This window comes from Aspergillus karnatakaensis, assembly GCF_047715665.1.
Source record: "Aspergillus karnatakaensis strain CBS 102800 unplaced genomic scaffold BJY04scaffold_5, whole genome shotgun sequence".
Taxonomy (NCBI): Eukaryota; Fungi; Ascomycota; class Eurotiomycetes; order Eurotiales; family Aspergillaceae; genus Aspergillus; species Aspergillus karnatakaensis.
The window spans coordinates 712,166-729,856 of NW_027395717.1; the positions used below are offsets into that span (position 1 = coordinate 712,166).

General features: G+C 51.9%; 7 protein-coding genes across 7 annotated transcripts; 4 read left to right on the top strand and 3 right to left on the bottom strand.

The window, feature by feature from the left end:
• Positions 1–11: 11 nt before the first annotated feature.
• On the bottom strand, positions 12–3,010 carry BJY04DRAFT_179612 (beta-glucosidase H). The gene is made up of 3 exons (XM_073709925.1): positions 2,751–3,010; positions 585–2,697; positions 12–510 (listed from the first exon to the last, which is right to left on the bottom strand). Exons 1-3 carry the CDS (start codon positions 2,950–2,952, stop codon positions 129–131), a joined length of 2,697 nt encoding a protein of 898 aa, XP_073575783.1. The 5' UTR covers positions 2,953–3,010; the 3' UTR covers positions 12–128.
• Positions 3,011–3,477: 467 nt separating this feature from the next.
• On the top strand, positions 3,478–5,262 carry BJY04DRAFT_205208 (uncharacterized protein; the record flags this gene model as incomplete). Its single annotated transcript, XM_073713568.1, has 6 exons — positions 3,478–3,601; positions 3,664–3,918; positions 3,969–4,075; positions 4,129–4,544; positions 4,595–4,820; positions 4,951–5,262. 6 exons carry the CDS (start codon positions 3,478–3,480, stop codon positions 5,260–5,262), a joined length of 1,440 nt encoding a protein of 479 aa, XP_073575784.1.
• A 373-nt stretch (positions 5,263–5,635) lies between these two features.
• On the top strand, positions 5,636–6,323 carry BJY04DRAFT_179617 (Zn(II)2Cys6 transcription factor domain-containing protein; the record flags this gene model as incomplete). Its single annotated transcript, XM_073709926.1, has 1 exon — positions 5,636–6,323. The coding sequence occupies one exon, from the start codon at positions 5,639–5,641 to the stop codon at positions 5,903–5,905; it is 267 nt and encodes an 88-aa protein (XP_073575785.1). The 3' UTR covers positions 5,906–6,323.
• Positions 6,324–8,099: 1,776 nt separating this feature from the next.
• BJY04DRAFT_214164 (MFS transporter) lies at positions 8,100–9,585 on the bottom strand (the record flags this gene model as incomplete). The annotated part of the gene is made up of 3 exons (XM_073715141.1): positions 8,100–8,942; positions 8,997–9,453; positions 9,515–9,585. 3 exons carry the CDS (start codon positions 9,583–9,585, stop codon positions 8,100–8,102), a joined length of 1,371 nt encoding a protein of 456 aa, XP_073575786.1.
• A 247-nt stretch (positions 9,586–9,832) lies between these two features.
• Positions 9,833–11,658, top strand: BJY04DRAFT_230180 (DUF1593 domain-containing protein; the record flags this gene model as incomplete). Its single annotated transcript, XM_073719230.1, has 4 exons — positions 9,833–10,342; positions 10,394–11,385; positions 11,419–11,511; positions 11,622–11,658. Exons 1-4 carry the CDS (start codon positions 9,989–9,991, stop codon positions 11,656–11,658), a joined length of 1,476 nt encoding a protein of 491 aa, XP_073575787.1. The 5' UTR covers positions 9,833–9,988.
• Positions 11,659–12,724: 1,066 nt separating this feature from the next.
• BJY04DRAFT_179624 (chitin synthase export chaperone) lies at positions 12,725–15,133 on the top strand. Its single transcript, XM_073709927.1, has 7 exons — positions 12,725–13,283; positions 13,350–13,385; positions 13,484–13,580; positions 13,627–13,714; positions 13,768–13,861; positions 13,911–14,244; positions 14,294–15,133. The coding sequence occupies exons 1-7, from the start codon at positions 13,254–13,256 to the stop codon at positions 14,515–14,517; spliced, it is 903 nt and encodes a 300-aa protein (XP_073575788.1). The 5' UTR covers positions 12,725–13,253; the 3' UTR covers positions 14,518–15,133.
• Positions 15,134–15,409: 276 nt separating this feature from the next.
• On the bottom strand, positions 15,410–16,602 carry BJY04DRAFT_230184 (uncharacterized protein). The gene is made up of 2 exons (XM_073719231.1): positions 16,323–16,602; positions 15,410–16,240 (listed from the first exon to the last, which is right to left on the bottom strand). Exons 1-2 carry the CDS (start codon positions 16,337–16,339, stop codon positions 15,694–15,696), a joined length of 564 nt encoding a protein of 187 aa, XP_073575789.1. The 5' UTR covers positions 16,340–16,602; the 3' UTR covers positions 15,410–15,693.
• Between the last annotated feature and the right edge of the window lie 1,089 nt (positions 16,603–17,691).

Below are 17,691 nucleotides of genomic sequence, written 5' to 3' on the forward strand. Positions count from 1 at the left end.
TCATTCTTGTTCTTGTTTCCGAACGACAATAAAAGGCTGCCTGCCTAGCATAAACAACGTATCCAATTCTTTCTGCCTAGTCAATCCCCATATAATATCTCACCAATCGTATAGATGCCTCGACAGACTCAAAGTCCCCTCCAAACCACCCTTTCCTCCACATCCAACATACCCTCAAGCCTGATATCACAACTACTGCTCCCAACAAGCACCCGATACCTCCCCTGTTCACTCACCCATCCGCTAACCTCCTCGTCCCAGAACGCCGTCGAGAACCGGTCGAAGGGGATCTCGACATGTTTCGTCTCCCCTGGCTCAAGAAAGACCTTGGTGAATCCCTTGAGTTCTTTCTCCGGTCTACTAATTGAGCACGTAGACTTGTCAGGCGCAATATAGAGCTGAACTGTTTCGGCACCGGGGCAAAGGCCCGTATTCGTGACCTGCAGGGATGTTGAGGTTTCGGTTATGTTGAGGTCGGTGAAGCTGAATGTGGTATAGGAAAGGCCGTGGCTGCAAAATTAAGATACCTAGCGTTAGCAAGTGCCAGAGATATGTTGGGGGTTGGATTGAAATGGAGGACCAACCCGAACTGGTACAAGACATTCCTTCCCACTTTCTCATAGTACCGATATCCCACGTATACCCCTTCCCCATAGACAACTTTCCCCCTCTCACTGCCAAAGTTAAGAAACGTGGGTGTATCCTCAAGCCTGCGCGGGAAGGAAACCGGTAACTTGCCGCTCGGATTCACATCCCCGAAAAGTACATCTGCAATGCCATTCCCCGTCTCGTTACCCCCGAACCAAGCGTGTAAGTGCGTCTTTACCTTATCAGCCCAGGGAAGCATATTGAAGGGACTGCCGCTCTGTGTCACGACGACCAGTCTATCTGGGACTGTGTCGAGAATGGCTTCGAATAGCCGAGAAACGGCACGGGGAAGATTCATGTTCAAACGATCGTAGCCCTCCGATTCTTGATCCTTAGAAAGTCCAGCGCATAGGATTGTGATATCAGCGGCCTTTGCAGCGTCAACGGCTTGTTTTATTTGAGAGGCCTCGTCGACAGCGAGGGTCATGCCTAGGCGGCCGGCACCGCCGCCGAAGTTGACGACCCCGGGCTTGATAAGTTTCGATGAGGCGCCGCTGGCGAATTCTATTCTTATTCGATAGGTTTGGCCCTTGGTAAGTTGAACAGTGCATGTTTCTTCGAGAGTGCCCTTGCCAAAAAAGAACGTGCCTCCACGTTGGGTGCTGCGGTTGTCGATAACGAGTTTGTTGTCTAGGTAGAATGCGGCTGTTCCGTAGACTGCAAGGCCGAACTCGTATAGTCCAGTCTCTTGGGCGACGAGGTCTCCCTCAATGTCTGCATAAAAGAGCTTGTCTAATTTGGGATGCGAGAAGCCCATCAGCTGCCAGACTGACTCCGACATGGTAGTCTCGTGGATTACCTGTCGGTTAGCCTGGCAAGGTGCATCACGATAGAATCGCATCCGTAAGCCTGGAGTGCCTTCTGGTGTGTGGATGTCCGGTGCTCTGAGCTCAGGGATAAATCCGTAAGCGTACGCACCTATCTCGTACGTTACTATGATCTCGGGAGGAAGTCGCTTAATGATTCCCTCATATGGAGTGACCGTATAGTACGGATCCAGCGATGCAGAGCCCCCTCCACAGTAGGCCGCAGTTTTCATATTGGGCCCAATGAGGGCTACACTCTTGAAGGTTCTCGCGGATTCCCCAAGGGGAAGTAATCCTATGTCATTCTTGAGAAGCACAACGCTACTAGCGGCGAGCTTGCGATTCAGTTCGCGGTCTTCTGGAAAGTCCCGCGCAGACTCTTCAGGCAAAACATCCACCCTGCTGGCACGCTTCACGAATTTAAGGACGCTGCGAGCGCGGTCGTCTATCATCGATGGGGGCACCTTTCGTGTTGACACCGCCAGCTCGGCTAGGGCTCCCCGAAGCCTCGAAGGCCCCGGCATCTCGAGGTCTAGCCCCGCATTCAGGGCTTCTGCGGTGGAATACGTGCCGAACCTGGGTGTTAACAGTGATTTGTCAGTGGCTACGCATAGATTCAGAGGCAGAAGGGCATACCAGTCACTCATGATAAGCCCTTTCCATCCCCACTCGTCACGTAGCACCCCATCCAGCATGTCCGTACTCTCCGACACATGCTGTCCATTTATCTTATTATAGCAAGCCATGACCGCACCGGGATTCGCATCCGCAATCGCAATTTGGAAAGGCAGCATGTGAATTTCCCTCAAAGCACGCTCGCCGATAACGGCATTTACGCCGACCCTCTCATGCTCCTGGTCATTCGCAGCCCAATGCTTAATGGTCGATATTACCCCTGTTGACTGCGCCCCTTGGATATAAGCAGCAGCCAGCTTCCCAGTAAGGTATGGATCTTGTGACAGAGACTCAAAACCCCGGCCACCGAGCGGGGATCGTTGGATACAGACAGTAGGACCCAGCCAGCAATGAGCACCTTTGGCTTTGCATTCTTCTCCTATCAAGACACCGGCGGTGTGGATGAGTGTTGCATCCCAGGTTGCTGCTAGGCCTGTGCCACATGGAAGGCAGGCTGCTTTCACGCCATCGAAAAACTTTGCACCGCGAATGCCGTTGGGGCCATCGCTGAGTCGGACGGAAGGAACCTTGAATCTCGGGAGGGAAGTTGTATGCCAGAAGTCAGACCCTAGAGGAGTTAATAGGCACACGTTTAGGGAAATGGAAGGGTAGTAAGATTACCAGCGAGAAGCGATATTTTCTCCGACAACGACGCGTTCTGTATGACGGTCTCAACGTCGAAACCATCGTAGTCTTCTGAGAGTATCCCAATGTCACCCATATTTCTGGAATAGCTACCACGGGGTTGTCGTAAAGGTTTCGCCTCCGGCTGCGAAGTTCTTGAGATGGGGGGTTCAATATCCAGTGTCATACGATAGATCATTGACTTTCAGAGTCAGCGTGGTGGCAAGAACTTCCATGCTCCGTAGCTACATGTAATCGGAACATCAGATACACTCCAGCGAGAAGATAATCTAGTACTCTCTTCCCGGCCCAGGTTGGGGGTGGGGGAAAGGGCGTCGGGGAACACCCGATGGACAAGCAAGCTGACTCGTTCCCCTCCCCACATTCAACGTCTGGGATGGATCAGGAGACTAAGCTGGGCTCTCCAATGTGCCAGAGACCGAAGGTCTTATGAGCAAAGACATCTGTTCCCCAACCGGTGTTCTCGATGCGGTAGTTATACGCGCTTGCTTTGCCCTAACCAGCTTGTTCTGGGTTACCGATAGGGGTTTCCAAACGAGGAAGACAGGCTGAGTGTACCCCGGGAAAATACCGCAACCCCGGATTCTCGACGAGGGTTTCTCTAGAAGGTATATAACCCTCATTCGCCCCCGGTCATTCTGACTTATACTGTTGTGTATCATCTACAGTTCCACGGTGCGGAGTATTTGCCATCCGATTCAATATGAGCGAGAAGAAGTCAACGCACCATGAGGACGCCACGGCTGGGGCTGCGCTTCCTGCAACCGAGGTCCATACTAACGTCACTTGGAGAGACTTCTGGGATAATTGCAAGGTTCTGGGATACTGTGAGTCCGATGTCTTCCTACCCAAGCTTGAGTGGAAGCTGGCATGCTGACGCTCGGTGCAGGCTTCATAATCTATCTCCTTTCAATCAACTTTGGCTATGAAATCTCCATGATGGGCAAGCTGTTCGCTGTGACACCCTTTGCTCGGCAGTTCGGTCAGGATGTGAACGGAATATACAATGTCAGGGCCACCGATCAGCAACTTCTCAATGCCGGTAATACCATCGGTGTGTTCTGCTCTGCCTTTGCAACGGGAATCATCAGTGATCTTATCGGCCGGAAGAAGACTATTATCATCGCCTGCATTATATGTTCCGGTGGAATCATCCTGCAGTTTTCTCAACCTCGATTCCCATACTGTTCATAGGCAAATTGGTTTCGACTCTCGGGTTTGGGCTGGGCCATTCCCTTGGTCCTGTCTTTGTTGCTGAACTCGCACCGACCAAGATGCGCGGGCTCTGTCTCGTTTTGATTGTGAGTAGTACCATCGCCATTTCTTGCTTGAATGAAAGGGCTGATCCTGGTAGAATACCATGATAGTCCTCGGGATGTGGCTGAACTCCTTGGACATCTTCGCTTGTGAGCGGTATACGTCTGACCTCGGTTGGAGGATCCCTATCATGACGCAGATCATCCCCCCTGGTCTGCTCATGTTTGGACTTTTGTTGCTCCCCGAGTCGCCCACCTGGCTCCTGATAAAAGGGCGCCGAGAGGATGCTACTCGTGCATTTCGACGCTACAATGGTGAAGGCTTCAACGTCGAGGCTGCCATGGCTGTTGCAGAGACCAGTATTGCGAAGGAAGAAGAAGCAAAGAAGGTTCAAGAAGGAAGCTCGTGGCTTGAGTGCTTTCGAGGCACTAATCTTCGCCGTACTATCATTATTGTCATGGTGTACATCTCCCAGCAATTCATTGGCGTGGGGTTCGTCAGCGGTTATTTAACGTGAGTCTGGCAGCAGCCTACTGCCATACCTGTACTGACAATGACTTCAGACATTACTTCCGGCTTGCTGGCGTCAATGACCCTCTTGCAATTGGCCAAGTTGCCAATGCTGTTCAGCTCTTCGGGAATATCTGCTCCTGGCCCTTGGTCGACCGGGTGGGTAGACGCCCTATGATTGTCGGCGGGTCGATGATCATGACCTCCTTGCTGTTGGTAATTGGTGGCATCAGCACCATCGGGACTCGCCCCGCGCTCTCTGCAACCGTTGCGTTCATGGTGATCTGAGGCTTCTTATACCAGGTAACGCTCGGTGCCGTCGCATACAGCATCGGTGGGGAGACTGCCAGGTAAGGCTCTTTGGTGTATGTTTGCCACAGTCGAAATCTAACAAGGCTTCAGTCTTCAGCTTCGTCAGAAGACGTATAGTATCAACATGATGTCCTCGACTTCGGTTTCATGTCTTATCACGCAAGTCATGCCTTATCTCCTAAACTCGGACCAGGCCGACCTCGGTGGTAAAATCTGCTTTGTGTTCTTTGGAGCGTCGGTGCTAATGGCAGTTTATCTGTACTTCTGTCTGCCGGAATGGAAGGGTCGTAATTATGCTGAAGTTCAGGAGATGTTTGAGAAGAAGATCCCAGCAAGGCAGTTCAAGGGGTACGTTTGTGAGGTGACACAGACTAGCGAACAAGGGGAGAACAAACAATCTGAAGCTTAGTTCAATGACACCCGATGGGCTGAAGAAGTATGAAGGCTCGATTGGAGGCATATGGATGGAAAATGGTGGAGGGGAGGGGAGGAAGGAGGGGAGAACGAGGCGAAGTGTCGCGCAAACAAACCACGTTCTTCTCACTGTACTGTACCGTAGTTATTCCTTCCTTACCCATCCACACATCTCCTGCAAGATTCGCTTGATTCACCCCTAATGGCATAAACTCTTTTCGACCTCCATTTCGAGATTCTCGTATTATGCACCTCCAGATTGCCTCCAACCCAGACCTTGGCCGCTTTGTGGGGGTGGAGACCGCCAACAGCATTTAAGACGCGCGATCGCACCGCATCGGGGCTTCACCTGCACCCACTTTGCAATCCATATGGTCAACTCACAAGGCTCAGCCTCTCCCCTCAACCCTGTACCTTTAGGTCGGGTCCAAAAGAGATCCCGTGATGATCTTGATGATATCAGGTTGACCCATCAGAGCACCCGCCAGCGCCTACGGGCCTCTATTGCCTGCGGGACTTGTCGCGACCGTAAGACCAAGTGCGATGGCCGGAGGCCTGTCTGCGGTTACTGCGAGAGGACCGACTCTGCCTGTCAATTTGACCCCTTGGATGGTTATACAGCCAGCTCTACCGAGTAGGTGATTTCTACGCCTCAGAGATTTCCCAACCAAGTAAGACCCCGTTTAACATCCCTCATACTAGGATCCAGGACGTCGGGTGCCAGGTCCTCCAGGCTATCGATCAGCTAGCAGACTTGGTTCGTAGTCAGCCTCGACAGATCAAAGATGACCTTCTACAAAGCCTGCAGCCACAAGCATCTCCGACGGCGTTTTCGGGTAATACTTCGGTGGCTCATCACAACGGCGATACAGTGCTGCGTCCTGCCACCGCCGAAGCCCAATTCAACTTCTCTCAAGGTCTGGAAACTATTTTGGAATGGCACGTTTTCCCATCAGATATCAACAATATACAGATAGATGATGGGAGTCCGGTGCCGATGCCTGAGGAACTCCCCCCCTTTATCATTGCCAGAGCTGAAGCGGTTTCGGGAAAGCTACTACAACGTGGTCCATGTGGTAAACCCCCTGCTGGATCTGTCCCTTCTGGATCAGCACATTGCACAAGTGGCCTAGAACGGTTTCGACTGGACGACCCGCACGTGTCTGGTCGCTCTAGTGTGTGCTATTGGAGCCTTGTGCCACGAACCAATTCTCAACACGCCCGACAGCTCGCATCAACGGATGGAAGCCAACGCAATGTCAGCGGAAACTGTAGATGTAGCATACCGTTTTTGGAGCGTTGCATGTAAAAGACTGGGGAGGGCCATGAGCCTCAACACCATAGAATCTGCACAGTGTCTGTGTCTCACAGGGTAGGCTCATTTCTGGCCCCGAAAACAAGTATATCGTTGACAGGAGAAGCATATGGTACATGTGTATTATCAGGCCGATAGAAGCCTGGAAGCATTTCATAGCGGCAGGCAACTGCTGGTACTCCGCGGTACTCGCCAGGTGAGCTCTTACCCTTCTCTGCGCTTCCCAGTCTATTACTGAATAACTTCTGGCAGAAACTCACTGTCCACCCAAGACACCCTTCAGCAGACTATTCCTCGGCCTATTGAGCAGAGTGTCTTTTACACAATCTATAAATCTGAACTGTGAGCATAAGGGTGCCAGTTTGAACCCGCGCAGGAGCACTGATCATTTCTTCTCGCATAGCGAAACTCGGTACGAGCTAGGGGCTCACGGTTCCAATTTAGAGCGTATAGAAGCTCAACTAACATTCCCATCTCCACCAACCCTTGACGAGGAGGTCCAACCCAACAATGAGTCTCCAAGCGAGCAGACCATCACATGGTACTTTTACCTATCCGACATAGCTGCTAGACATCTTATCAACCGTGTCCTTGCGGTGGACAACCACTCCAGTCAGCTGCTCAACGCCGCATTTCCTATTGAGCCGCAAATTCAAGCCTTGCTCCGCGAGTACAAGATCTTCAGTGCTCACCTAGAAGAGTGGTACAGCTCACTCCCACCGGAGATCACCTTCGACAAACCGACCCCTACACTCCCTCCAGCGCAGTGCATGACTCTCTTCTCATCTATCCTACGCGCTCGCTATCTCTTCATTCGTGAGCTCTTACACGGGCCTTTTCTGAGACTCTGTCTGAACCATCATCTCGACCTGCATGATGATATCCTTGGAGAGGTAGCAGCATTAGCCTCATTTGGCTTACATGACTGTATCCTCAAGTTACATCCATCTATCACTCCTATCTGGCGCCACCAGGGTATCTGGACCGGAATACGCAACAATATTGCCTCCTGCTTGCTCTTGATTGGCGCCGCTCGGGGTACCAGGTTGTTGGCTCTCAACGGGGCCGCTCGTATCTAGGCTCCTGAGGACTAGATTAATGTTGTCAAGTCTTACCTTGAGCGGTCTGCCGGGCTTGCATATGAGCAGCGCGGCGGGATTAAAGACTGTTTTGATCTGGTCAAAAGACTTCTCGTTGATTATGAGGCGGACCTGGGATCCTGACACTACGGCTCCGCACGCAATAATTTTAGAATACAGCCTAGTCATCACGACTGCCATCTCTCAATCCAATCAATCAAGAAAACTAGCAAACGCCAGCAAACACGTCTGTTACGTCATACCACCTAGCCTACCGTTCAACTTGACAGGCGATTCGGTTCCCATATTGCTGCTTCGATCGCGAATCGAGCAAGGCGTAGCACGAACAAGGCCGATAATATAATATACAGCAATCAGTTTTACAGCCATCGGCAACACGTAGCCTAGGCACAGGCAATCGTTCGCCGAGCCCCTTCCTCAGAACTTCACTTGATACCTCCGGTGCGTCCGTAACGTCTCCCCAAACCTCAGCGCTGCCCCAACCATTCCCAACATCCCCACCGAAATTCCCGCAAGCAGGGTTCCTCCCCATCCTTGCCCCAGTGCCAGATACATCCTCGGTCCTGCGAGTGGCAACAGCGCTCCCCCAAGACTTCTGAATACCGTGTTCGCTGCCGTCGCACTCGCCGCATACATCGTGAAGGCATCAAACAAGTATGTTGACACTGGGATGAATACGCTTATTATGCCGAATCCAATGAGGAACGTTCCGATGATTGGAACAAACCAGAATACTGTGTACTCTGCCGTCCATCCGAACAAAACTAGACCAATAGGAAGCATCGCACCGCCAGGAATCATGGGTGGGAGGCGGTACTCTGGCTTTGCGTTACCCTCACCGCGGGCTTGCGCTAGTTTTGAGAGGAGAAGATCGGATGTCGCACCGATAACAGCCAAACCCGCGAGTTGGCCAGCGCCGAACCTTAGGTAGACGAGACCGACGTTGGTGACGATGCCGTATTGTGTCTCAAAAACCTCGGTAACGGTAGTGAAGAGGAGATACAGAATTCCATACGCTACCGCGGTGACGAGCGAAAAGCCCAGGATAATGGGTGAGAAAAGCAGCATTTTTATTGGCCGTGTGATGTTTAACCAGAAGAGGTGGCGGCGAGATTGACCAGGACCTGACCTGTGTCTTTCGGTTGCAAGAACATGGGGAAAACCTGTTTCCTTTTGGAGCCGTGCGGCTTTCTGCTTCAGCAGTACAGGTGCATATGTCTCTCGCTGAAAGTCGGCACTGATTGCGTACACGACGCCAGTCTAATGCCTCAAATTTAGAAAGTAGAACAGAATACGGAACGGCAGGGTAAGTACCATGATCATCAGTAGCCAGAATGTCCACCTCCATCCCAAAGCACGAGAGACATATGCTCCCACTGCCGGTCCCACGGACGGCCCAAAGAGCACAGGCAAGGTAAAAACAGTCATGGCACGTCCTCGCTCGGACTGTTGAAAAAGATCGGTGACAGTCCCTGGTCCAAGTGTGAGCGGACAAGCTCCCACCAAGCCGGTCAAGAATCGGAAGATAATCAGCATAGGCATGTTGATAGCGAGTGCACAGCACATATTCATGACGAGGAAGAGTGCTGTGCAAATATGGTACACCGGGATTCGGCCATAGAGCTCGCTACATGGTGCCAGAAACAGAGGCCCAAATGCGTACCCGAGGAGATAAATGGAGACAGCGAAGGAGCCAATGTCTCGGTTGTTGGAGTTCATCTCGGTCAAAACTTGCTCGATGGCTGGCGCAAACATGGATGAGGCAAATGGGCTGCAATTGTCAAGCAAGGGTTAATTTTTGATGGTGATTGCTAGGGGAAGCTGTCACTCACGTCAAGAAGGTCAGAGATGCTACCATTCCGACATTTAGCCACCTTGTCGCTCGTGGCCAGTTGAGAGGCATCGCGGGGTCTTCCTCCCCGTCCCAGCCGAGACTACATCCGCAGGCGTAGTCGAAATGCGCTTTTCAAGATCTCGTGTCGCTATCTTTAAATCAGACGCCATGGTCGAAGTCGGCATCGTTCGCTCACAAGAAGGGCTCAAGTGACTAAATGGTAGAGGGCGTCTGCATGCTAATTCACGTTGAAGAAGGCCAGGTCCTTATTGCCAAGTATAGCAGCTTCTGCTGGAGTACGCCATAGTTCACTTATGCAACCTGCTTACGGGGCGTCGATCTGCCATCGGGGGTAACCCGATTGGTTGCATCCTCAATATCGAGGTGCGTCGGGAATTCCCCGACTCTAGGCGGGCGCGTATAGTTTCCTTGTTCGCAATGCCCCAGTTACTCAACGAGATATTAGAAGCTTATGGGTTTACTCTACGAGGATATGCAGTTCACGCTGGCTCTCACGATGACTGATTTGACCAGACTCCCTACTGTGGCATACAAGCCACGCATCTTCATTCTGACAGATATACTCAACGAGCCAGATGATTCGCAGTCACTGGTTAGGTACTTGTTATACTCAAACGAGTTTTACACCCGCGGAATCTGCGCGACAACATCCACTTGGTTACGCTACAAGACTCACCCCGAAGAGATTCGACGTATTCTCACCGCATATGGCAAAGTTGTCGACAACCTGAACCACCATGTCCATCCCAGCTCTCAATTTCGGTCTGCACATGAGCTTCTCCCGCTCGTCACTTCTGGCCCTAGAGTAAGCTTCACACCTCCAGTACTTAAATAGTACTTACCTAGCACCTCGCAGGTCTACGGCAAAAGAGCATTTAATGAGCCGCTAAGCAACGGCTCAAAGCTCCTCCTTGAGGCTCTCACCGAGTCCGACGAGCCCCTCTACATCCCCGTCTGGGGTGGGACGAACACAATCGCTCAAGCATTGAAGCATTTGTCAGAAACAACAACACCCGAAGAATCAGCCCGTCAGCGCTCAAAGATTCGCATCTACGCCGTTTCCGATCAGGACAACACCGGCGCCTGGATCCGCGCCAAATACCCAGATGTCTTCTATACATGTTCGATTCACGGGTGGAATGAGTACGCCCAGGGCGTCTGGATGGGCATGCACACCGGTACAGGAACGGGTCCCGATCACAGCAAGGTCCGTAATCCCTGGCTAAACGAGCATATCCGGATCGGTGAGCTAGGCGGTGCCTATCCAGAAGTAAAATTCGGAATGGAAGGCGACACGCCCTCGTTTTTATGGCTTATACAGAATGGCCTTGGTCATCGAGATCACCCGGACTGGGGCGGGTGGGGAGGGCGGTATACGAGGATTCAGAGCACCGCTGATGAGGAGGCGGACAATGATGGAAATCATTACTGCAATACAACTGAATATGGTGTTGTTGGTGCAGACGGGTGTATCTACAGCGATCACCGCGCGAGCGTCTGGCGCTGGCGCGACGCCGTGCAAGATGACTTTGCTGCGCGGATGCAGTGGACGCTAACCAGCGACTTCGCCAGCGTAGCACACCCACCTGTGATCTCTATCAATGGACACAAAGGTTCGGACCCTTTGATTATCAAAGCAGGCCCGGGAGATGCACACGTCCTCGACGCGAGCGACACTTGCGACCCCGATAGCCTAACATCGAACACGACAAACCTCGAATACAATTGGTTTCTCTACGGCGCCGTCAACTTCTTCCAGTTTGCGCGGGCTCTATCGCCAGAGTCACATATCGAAGCTCTTGACGAGGAAGAGCATGTCCAAGCTAAGCTCCCGAATAATCTTGCGGGGTTCCAATCTGCTACCTATGGACGACGTATCAGACTCCAAGTTCCTGAGGCCGTGGGGCCGCATCCAGTTTGGCTACGGACGCCGGACTTCCATATCGTGCTGCAGGTCACGAACTTGAGAGGAAAGTACCCAATCAGGAGGTACAAAAGGGTTGTGTTCGAATATTCGGATGGGGGAGTGGCATTCTTGCCGAAGCAGTGTTTAGAGTGGGATAAGGTTGTACTTATACGCCCAGTACCTACTCCCGGACTACACTACTCCTCAAGCAATAGTAGAAGAGAAAAAGATAACTTATCTCTTCCTTGTTCCTTCCATTACATTGAGCTACTAGCTAATCCCTGCCTCTCATCAACATTTACAATCCCACCTCCACGGATCGATAGACTACGTTGCTAGGAGACACCTAGCCTAACCCTACCTAACCAAGTGAACCCCTCTACCCCTCCGGAAACAATATCCCCCTTCATGGTAACCAGGCGAACACTCAATCCTCTGCAAGGCACGCCCTACCAAAAAGTTTGCGATAATCCGGAGAAAAAGCAAGGGGCGTTTCCCCGACAGTGTCCTGCACCTAGATCCCTAGGCGGTCTGTCGCCATGGTATCACGGTCTCACAGGAGTGCTTAAGAGATGAGCAGGCTGCAGGTAGCCAGGATCTCATACAGGGTGATGTACAGATATGCAGCTGGATCAAGGATATATGGCATGGATTGATATGGTTTGGGGGATGTTTGTGGAGGGTGTTGGTGTTGGTGCAGGTGGTGTGGCTGGGCTGGGCTGATGTCACTGTTGCCCGGAGACGAAGACCGAGACCAGGGCAGGGTTGGGTTTATTGATTCTGGCGGAGGGAGCTCCGTGTGAGTCTTTGACCGAGTAGTAGCTCAGCAAAAGAAGATGAATTAAAGTCAAGTGGTGCAGGATTGAGTTGAGTTGCGTTGCTCGCCACGTTTACGCTGTGCAGCGTCTTGTTGGTAACTTGGGTTCCTTGGATCGGCTTTGGGGCTGCTATTCTTAGTCTCGCAGGCAGGCACCAGAGATCGAAAGCTGGGGGATTCCGATCGGAGCCATGGTCGGGACAGGCACTGGAGTCAAGTTGAAAATAAGGGGGGAATTATCAAAGTATCAAAGTGGTATACACAGTCAAGATCGAATTGTCGGCGATTCCCTGCGTTCTGCAGGGCCTTGTCGTCATTTGCGATTGAAGGCAGGAAATTAGCTGCGCCATCGCGTGTTTCCCCCCTCTTGCGACTCGTTGTCTCGGTTCACCGTCCAATTTCTTGGCTCTTCTGTCTTGGGTATCGTCAACTTCTGCTCTCCGATCACTTCCCTGCTTTGCTCTGCAGCGCTGATGTCTTCTCTTCTTTTTCTTTCTTTCCTATCTTTCAAAAACACATCGCAGCCCGAATCCGGCGTGTTTTCTGCGCATCAACCTCGTGGTCCTCTCGTGAATTGGGTCGTTGGAAATCACCATCTCAACCTCCTTTTCCGCCTCTCCGCCAATTGGTTTCAGACCAACTCCTGCTGCACGCCTGGTCCGGTCCGTCCGTCTATCGATTTCGACCTGTCCGCTTCAGAGCCTGCTTCTGCAACGTGAATCGCGCATCGTCTGGGGCCAATTCTTCCTGGCAATAATATCCCGTTAGACTACGAGTCATAATCACACCCAACGCCCTCGTTTCGCTTTATTACAGATCTAACACCGCGTTCGTGACTGGTCCCTGACCGTGGCTCCACCAGCCTCCAGGCCAATTCGACCCCATTTCAATCCAACTTCGACCTCGACCTGACCTGACCTGACCTGACTTCGACTCTCGCTTTGTTTTCTCTCGCTCTTGCATGGTGATTGTTTGATTTCGCGCTCGCAAACCATGGGTTCGACTCAGTTTGGGAATTTCAACGTGAGTGCGGCTGAAAATGAGTTTGGAGGATGCAGGAGATCAATACTGACCGCATTCTTTGTTTAGGACTTTTGTCGTGATTCCACCCTTCCCGTCTGCAATGTATGTCGCTTGCTGTCGCATATTCGCTCTTTTCATCCTCCCCGCGTCTGCGCAAATATTCCTTCGGCCATATCGGTGACTAACACTGCTTTTCACAGCTCTTTGTTCCCTCGAACCAACCCCCGAACGGAATATACGGCGGATGCGCCCTCACTGGAATTGATGTTGGCGGTGACGATTACCTGGCAAATCTTGGTATGGTGGCTTATAAATCCGTGGAAGGCGTCGCTCATAAATACAGGGTCTATACTTCTCGCCTTTATTGGCATTGTTGCCTCGGGGTTCCTGATATGGCGATCGGAACGAAAACAAGCGGCTGTTGGGAGAAGGTACGCCAACTTGACACCTGGAGGCATGCGACCGATGCTCACAAATGCAATAGGGAAATCCAAATATTCCTCCTCGGATTTATCATTATTGAGATTTGCGAAATCTTCTCCGTCGGCGGTATCCCTCTCCGAGAGGATGTCCGAAAAGTCTGATACTCCGATTGCTCCTGGAATAGCAGAGTCTAATCTTGTACAGGGCTTCTCGGCCGTCCACGTCGCCGCGATCGCTGCGACATCCTGGATCCTCTTTTTAAACGCGCTTGTGGGCTTCCAGTTCCTCGATGACGGAACACCAGCCTCGATAGGACTCTTCCTCGTCTCCGGCGCAATTATCTTCATCGGAACAGGTTATATCGGTCTAGACACCGGTTTCAACTGGACCGGCGAGTTCTTCACGACCCCGTCAAGCGGGTACCGGAACATTGCGCTCTACGTCCTGTACCAGCTTTTCCCGCTCGTCTGCCTGTTCGTGTTCTTCCTGCTAGAAACCTACCTCGTGCTTCGGGTTCTCGGCGAGTTCCGACCAATGCGTATGTCTCTCAGAAATAAAATTAGTGGTGATATTCTAACTCTGTATAGTGTACCTAATCGGCGCAACTGTCCTCTTCGCCATTGGCCAGGTTTTCAACTACGTGATCAGCGTACACATCTGCAATGCGACAGACGGCAAGATCAACGGCGCTCTCTTCCAGACACTCTTTACGGACCTTGCGGTTGTCGCGGTCTGGTTCTTCTGGAGCAGCATCACAGAAGACGACTGGCCTTCACCGATCGCGCAGCCTCTAGGCCCAGGATATAATTAGACAAAGAAGCTGAGCGCCTCGTTCACAACACAGCATCCAAAAAGAGAAAATCAAAAGAAAACTCTCTCACCAAATGATAACCAACAAAAACCACTCCTTCAGACCACACACTCGCTTGATACCCACGGGCAACAAATAAAGCCCACCCTACTCACCTAATCAGAAGAAGGATTGCATACCATACCATACCTACCGCATTTGCCGCTTTACACTCCGGAGTATACTTCTGCGCCGTACCGTTTATGTTTCACGATCGTCTTGGATGCCAATGCCAATGCAATGCGCCAATGTATCTCAATCGATTTGCCACGACATCTATTTTGAGTTTTGTCTACCTCTCTCCCGCCGGAATTGCCGTGTCCACGTGGATTGACCTGTCTAGGTCAGTCGGTGCGGTGCGGTGCGGTGCGGTTGGAATGCCCCCGGGCCTCGAGTCTGGAGGGCTATCCATTCCCAGCTACTATTGCCGCACTGCTGGCTGCCCCACATGGACCCGCAGCATAGCTCCCTGGAGAGGGATTATATCTATGTGCTTTTACGTTTGTGGTTTTTGTTAGTTAGATACCTATTTCTTGATGTATGTAGCATGTAGTAATGTATAAGGATTTATATTGTATTTCTTCTTCGCAGTTTTGTGGCAGAGGATGTAAGGTATCTTATCTGCGATGTGGCTGATGCCGCACGTGATTTTTCTCGAGACATCATCTTATTGCCTGCCAATGGGGTTTGGGAACTCGGGTATGCTCTATATGCAGGTGAGTTTCTTAAAAGCAAGTAAGAGATGAGGTGTGGTGTGGTGTCATTCAGGATTTTTACTATGAAGTGTTGATATTGGTGTTGCTTTCTAGGTGAATGCTGCGAATATATATATAGCTCTAACATGATGGAGAAGTTGTAGTTCGCTTAGAAGAGACTCGAGTTGAATTGGTATGCTATGCTAAAACACACAGAGAAGAGTAGAAATGTAATAAGTACATGTAGACCAAACCCTGAGTGGGACTGGATATTTGATATCGAACAAGTCCCGTCATCAAACCATCAATATCGCCGACTAGGGAAGAGTAGGAAGTTCCATCGAGAAGAGAAAACCCCAACCCAAGCGCACGCCAATGCAAAGAAGAGCCGTCATTGAAGAAAAAGACGAATTTTTGGCAAACCCCCACCCCAACACCATCTCTATATCCGCACCTTAACATCAACACAAGGCAACGTCCACTCCCGCCGCCCGACCAAACTCCGCAACCACTCGAGTCCAAAGCCCGTCAGCTCCTCGGCCATATCTCCCGTTGCACTTGGCCCCTGACTCGACTCCGCCCCGGACCCAGCATCAACACCCAAAAACCTCCTCTGCGTCTCATCCACAACCGCGCTCGCCAGCGCCTTCGCCGTGCTGTTCACCGTCTCAAGAACATACCCCGCCAGACTCTCATTCTCGACACCGAGACCTAGAAGGGACGGCGTGGACATTGACGCATTATGCTCGGTACCGGCAGTGGCGCTGATATTGGAGCTAGCCGTGTCGTAAGGCGAGTACCGCGGCGCGAACCAGTCGGAGCGGAGATTCAAGAAGCACCGGTCGGACCAGGTGCATGTTGAGGCGAAGAGGATGATTAGGAGGGCGGAGCAGTAGATGCACGGGCGGTGGAGGAGGTAGGTGAGGGTTACGAAGGAGATGAGGAAGAGGGGGGAGGCGTTGGTCGGGATGAAGAGGAGGGGGAGCCAGCTTTTTAGACGTTAGCTTGGGGTTCTTTTTGCTTCAATCTTGGAAGAGGTGCTGGGAAGGAGTAGGAGGGGCTTTTGCATACCTCCTTAGACAAAACATGGCGATGTAGGTTGTCCGATGGTGGACGATGTAACAGTGGGCGGAAAGCTGCGCTCTGGATGAGGGAGAAAGTTGGGCGAATCCCACTGCGGCGAAAAAGAGGTTGTGTAGTGATGTTTCACGGCAGATGAATGGTGTCTGAATTGAATAGTGAAGTGACAGGTGAATGACACAGTTAAGGTCAATAGTCCATTGCTGAGTTCTCAGTTAATGAGTGAAGTTGTTGTCGTCTTCAGAGACTCGATTATTGAGGTAAGGCGATGATGTCGGATCTTCGCTGGGAGTGAATCGGCAGTGGTAATTACCAAAATGACCGTACGGTCAGCCGCAGCTCCAGCCACACAACGAATCTTCACTTCGGCTTCTTCCTGGCTACCTCGACCTCGACCTCTCTCTCGTCTCTCTTCCTCGATCCCTCCCTTCCTCTGTACACTAATTCTCCATCCCTTTGCATCTTCTAATTCTTCGTTGCTTATTGCTTTCAATTGCTCTAATTTCAATTCGCTCTCTTCAACTCCTTACCTCCCTCGCCATCTCTACTGCTCTTGAAAGAGAGCTCTAGAATAGCTTGGTCCTCACTTGGTGGTCGCCTAATTCCGGCGAGTGACAGAAATGTCCACCCCCAATGATATCCAGGCTTTGCTGGCGAGCATAAGGCCTCGTCCTTCTCCGTCGCAGACCCCTGCTCAGGAACCTGGCGCTCCTCAGTATTCGCAGCATTACCAGCATCAACACGGATACCAGCCTCAGCAGCCGCCCTACGCTGGCCAAGGCTACGTTCATCCGCACTTGCACCAGCAAGCTTACCGCCAACCTTCGGTCTCTTCCTTGCACTCTCCGTCTCCCGCGAACGTGCCGCCTCGACATGGATCGGACATCCTCAGTCCCAACGTTGTCACACCCGGCGAAGCGTACCCTCCGCAGCACCAACCCCAGCCGCAGAACCCTTCCGCCAACCTGTTGAACCTACTCAAATTCAATCAGCCGGGGGCGACTTCTGCTCCTGCTCCCGCTCCTGAGCAGCCTGTTCACACCCATCCGTCGGCCCCCGTGGAGGATCCCTCAAGGTCTCACGCTAGGAACATCTCGGCGTCCGACCTTGTGGCGAGTCTCTTTGGTAGACCCGGTCAAACGCCTGGTGCAGCTCCGGCCCCCGCTGGAGGACAGCCCGTGACGCAACTCGCTGCAGAGAGCCCCTCTTCTGCTGCGTCGAACAACGAGAAACCACAAGACTTGCTCCTTCGCTTGCTTAACCGCCCCAAGTCTGGACAATCCTCTGATGCTGCTATTCTGTCGCCACCCTCCAATTCTTCTCAGAGAAACACATTCTTTGAGCCTCAACTTGGAAGTGT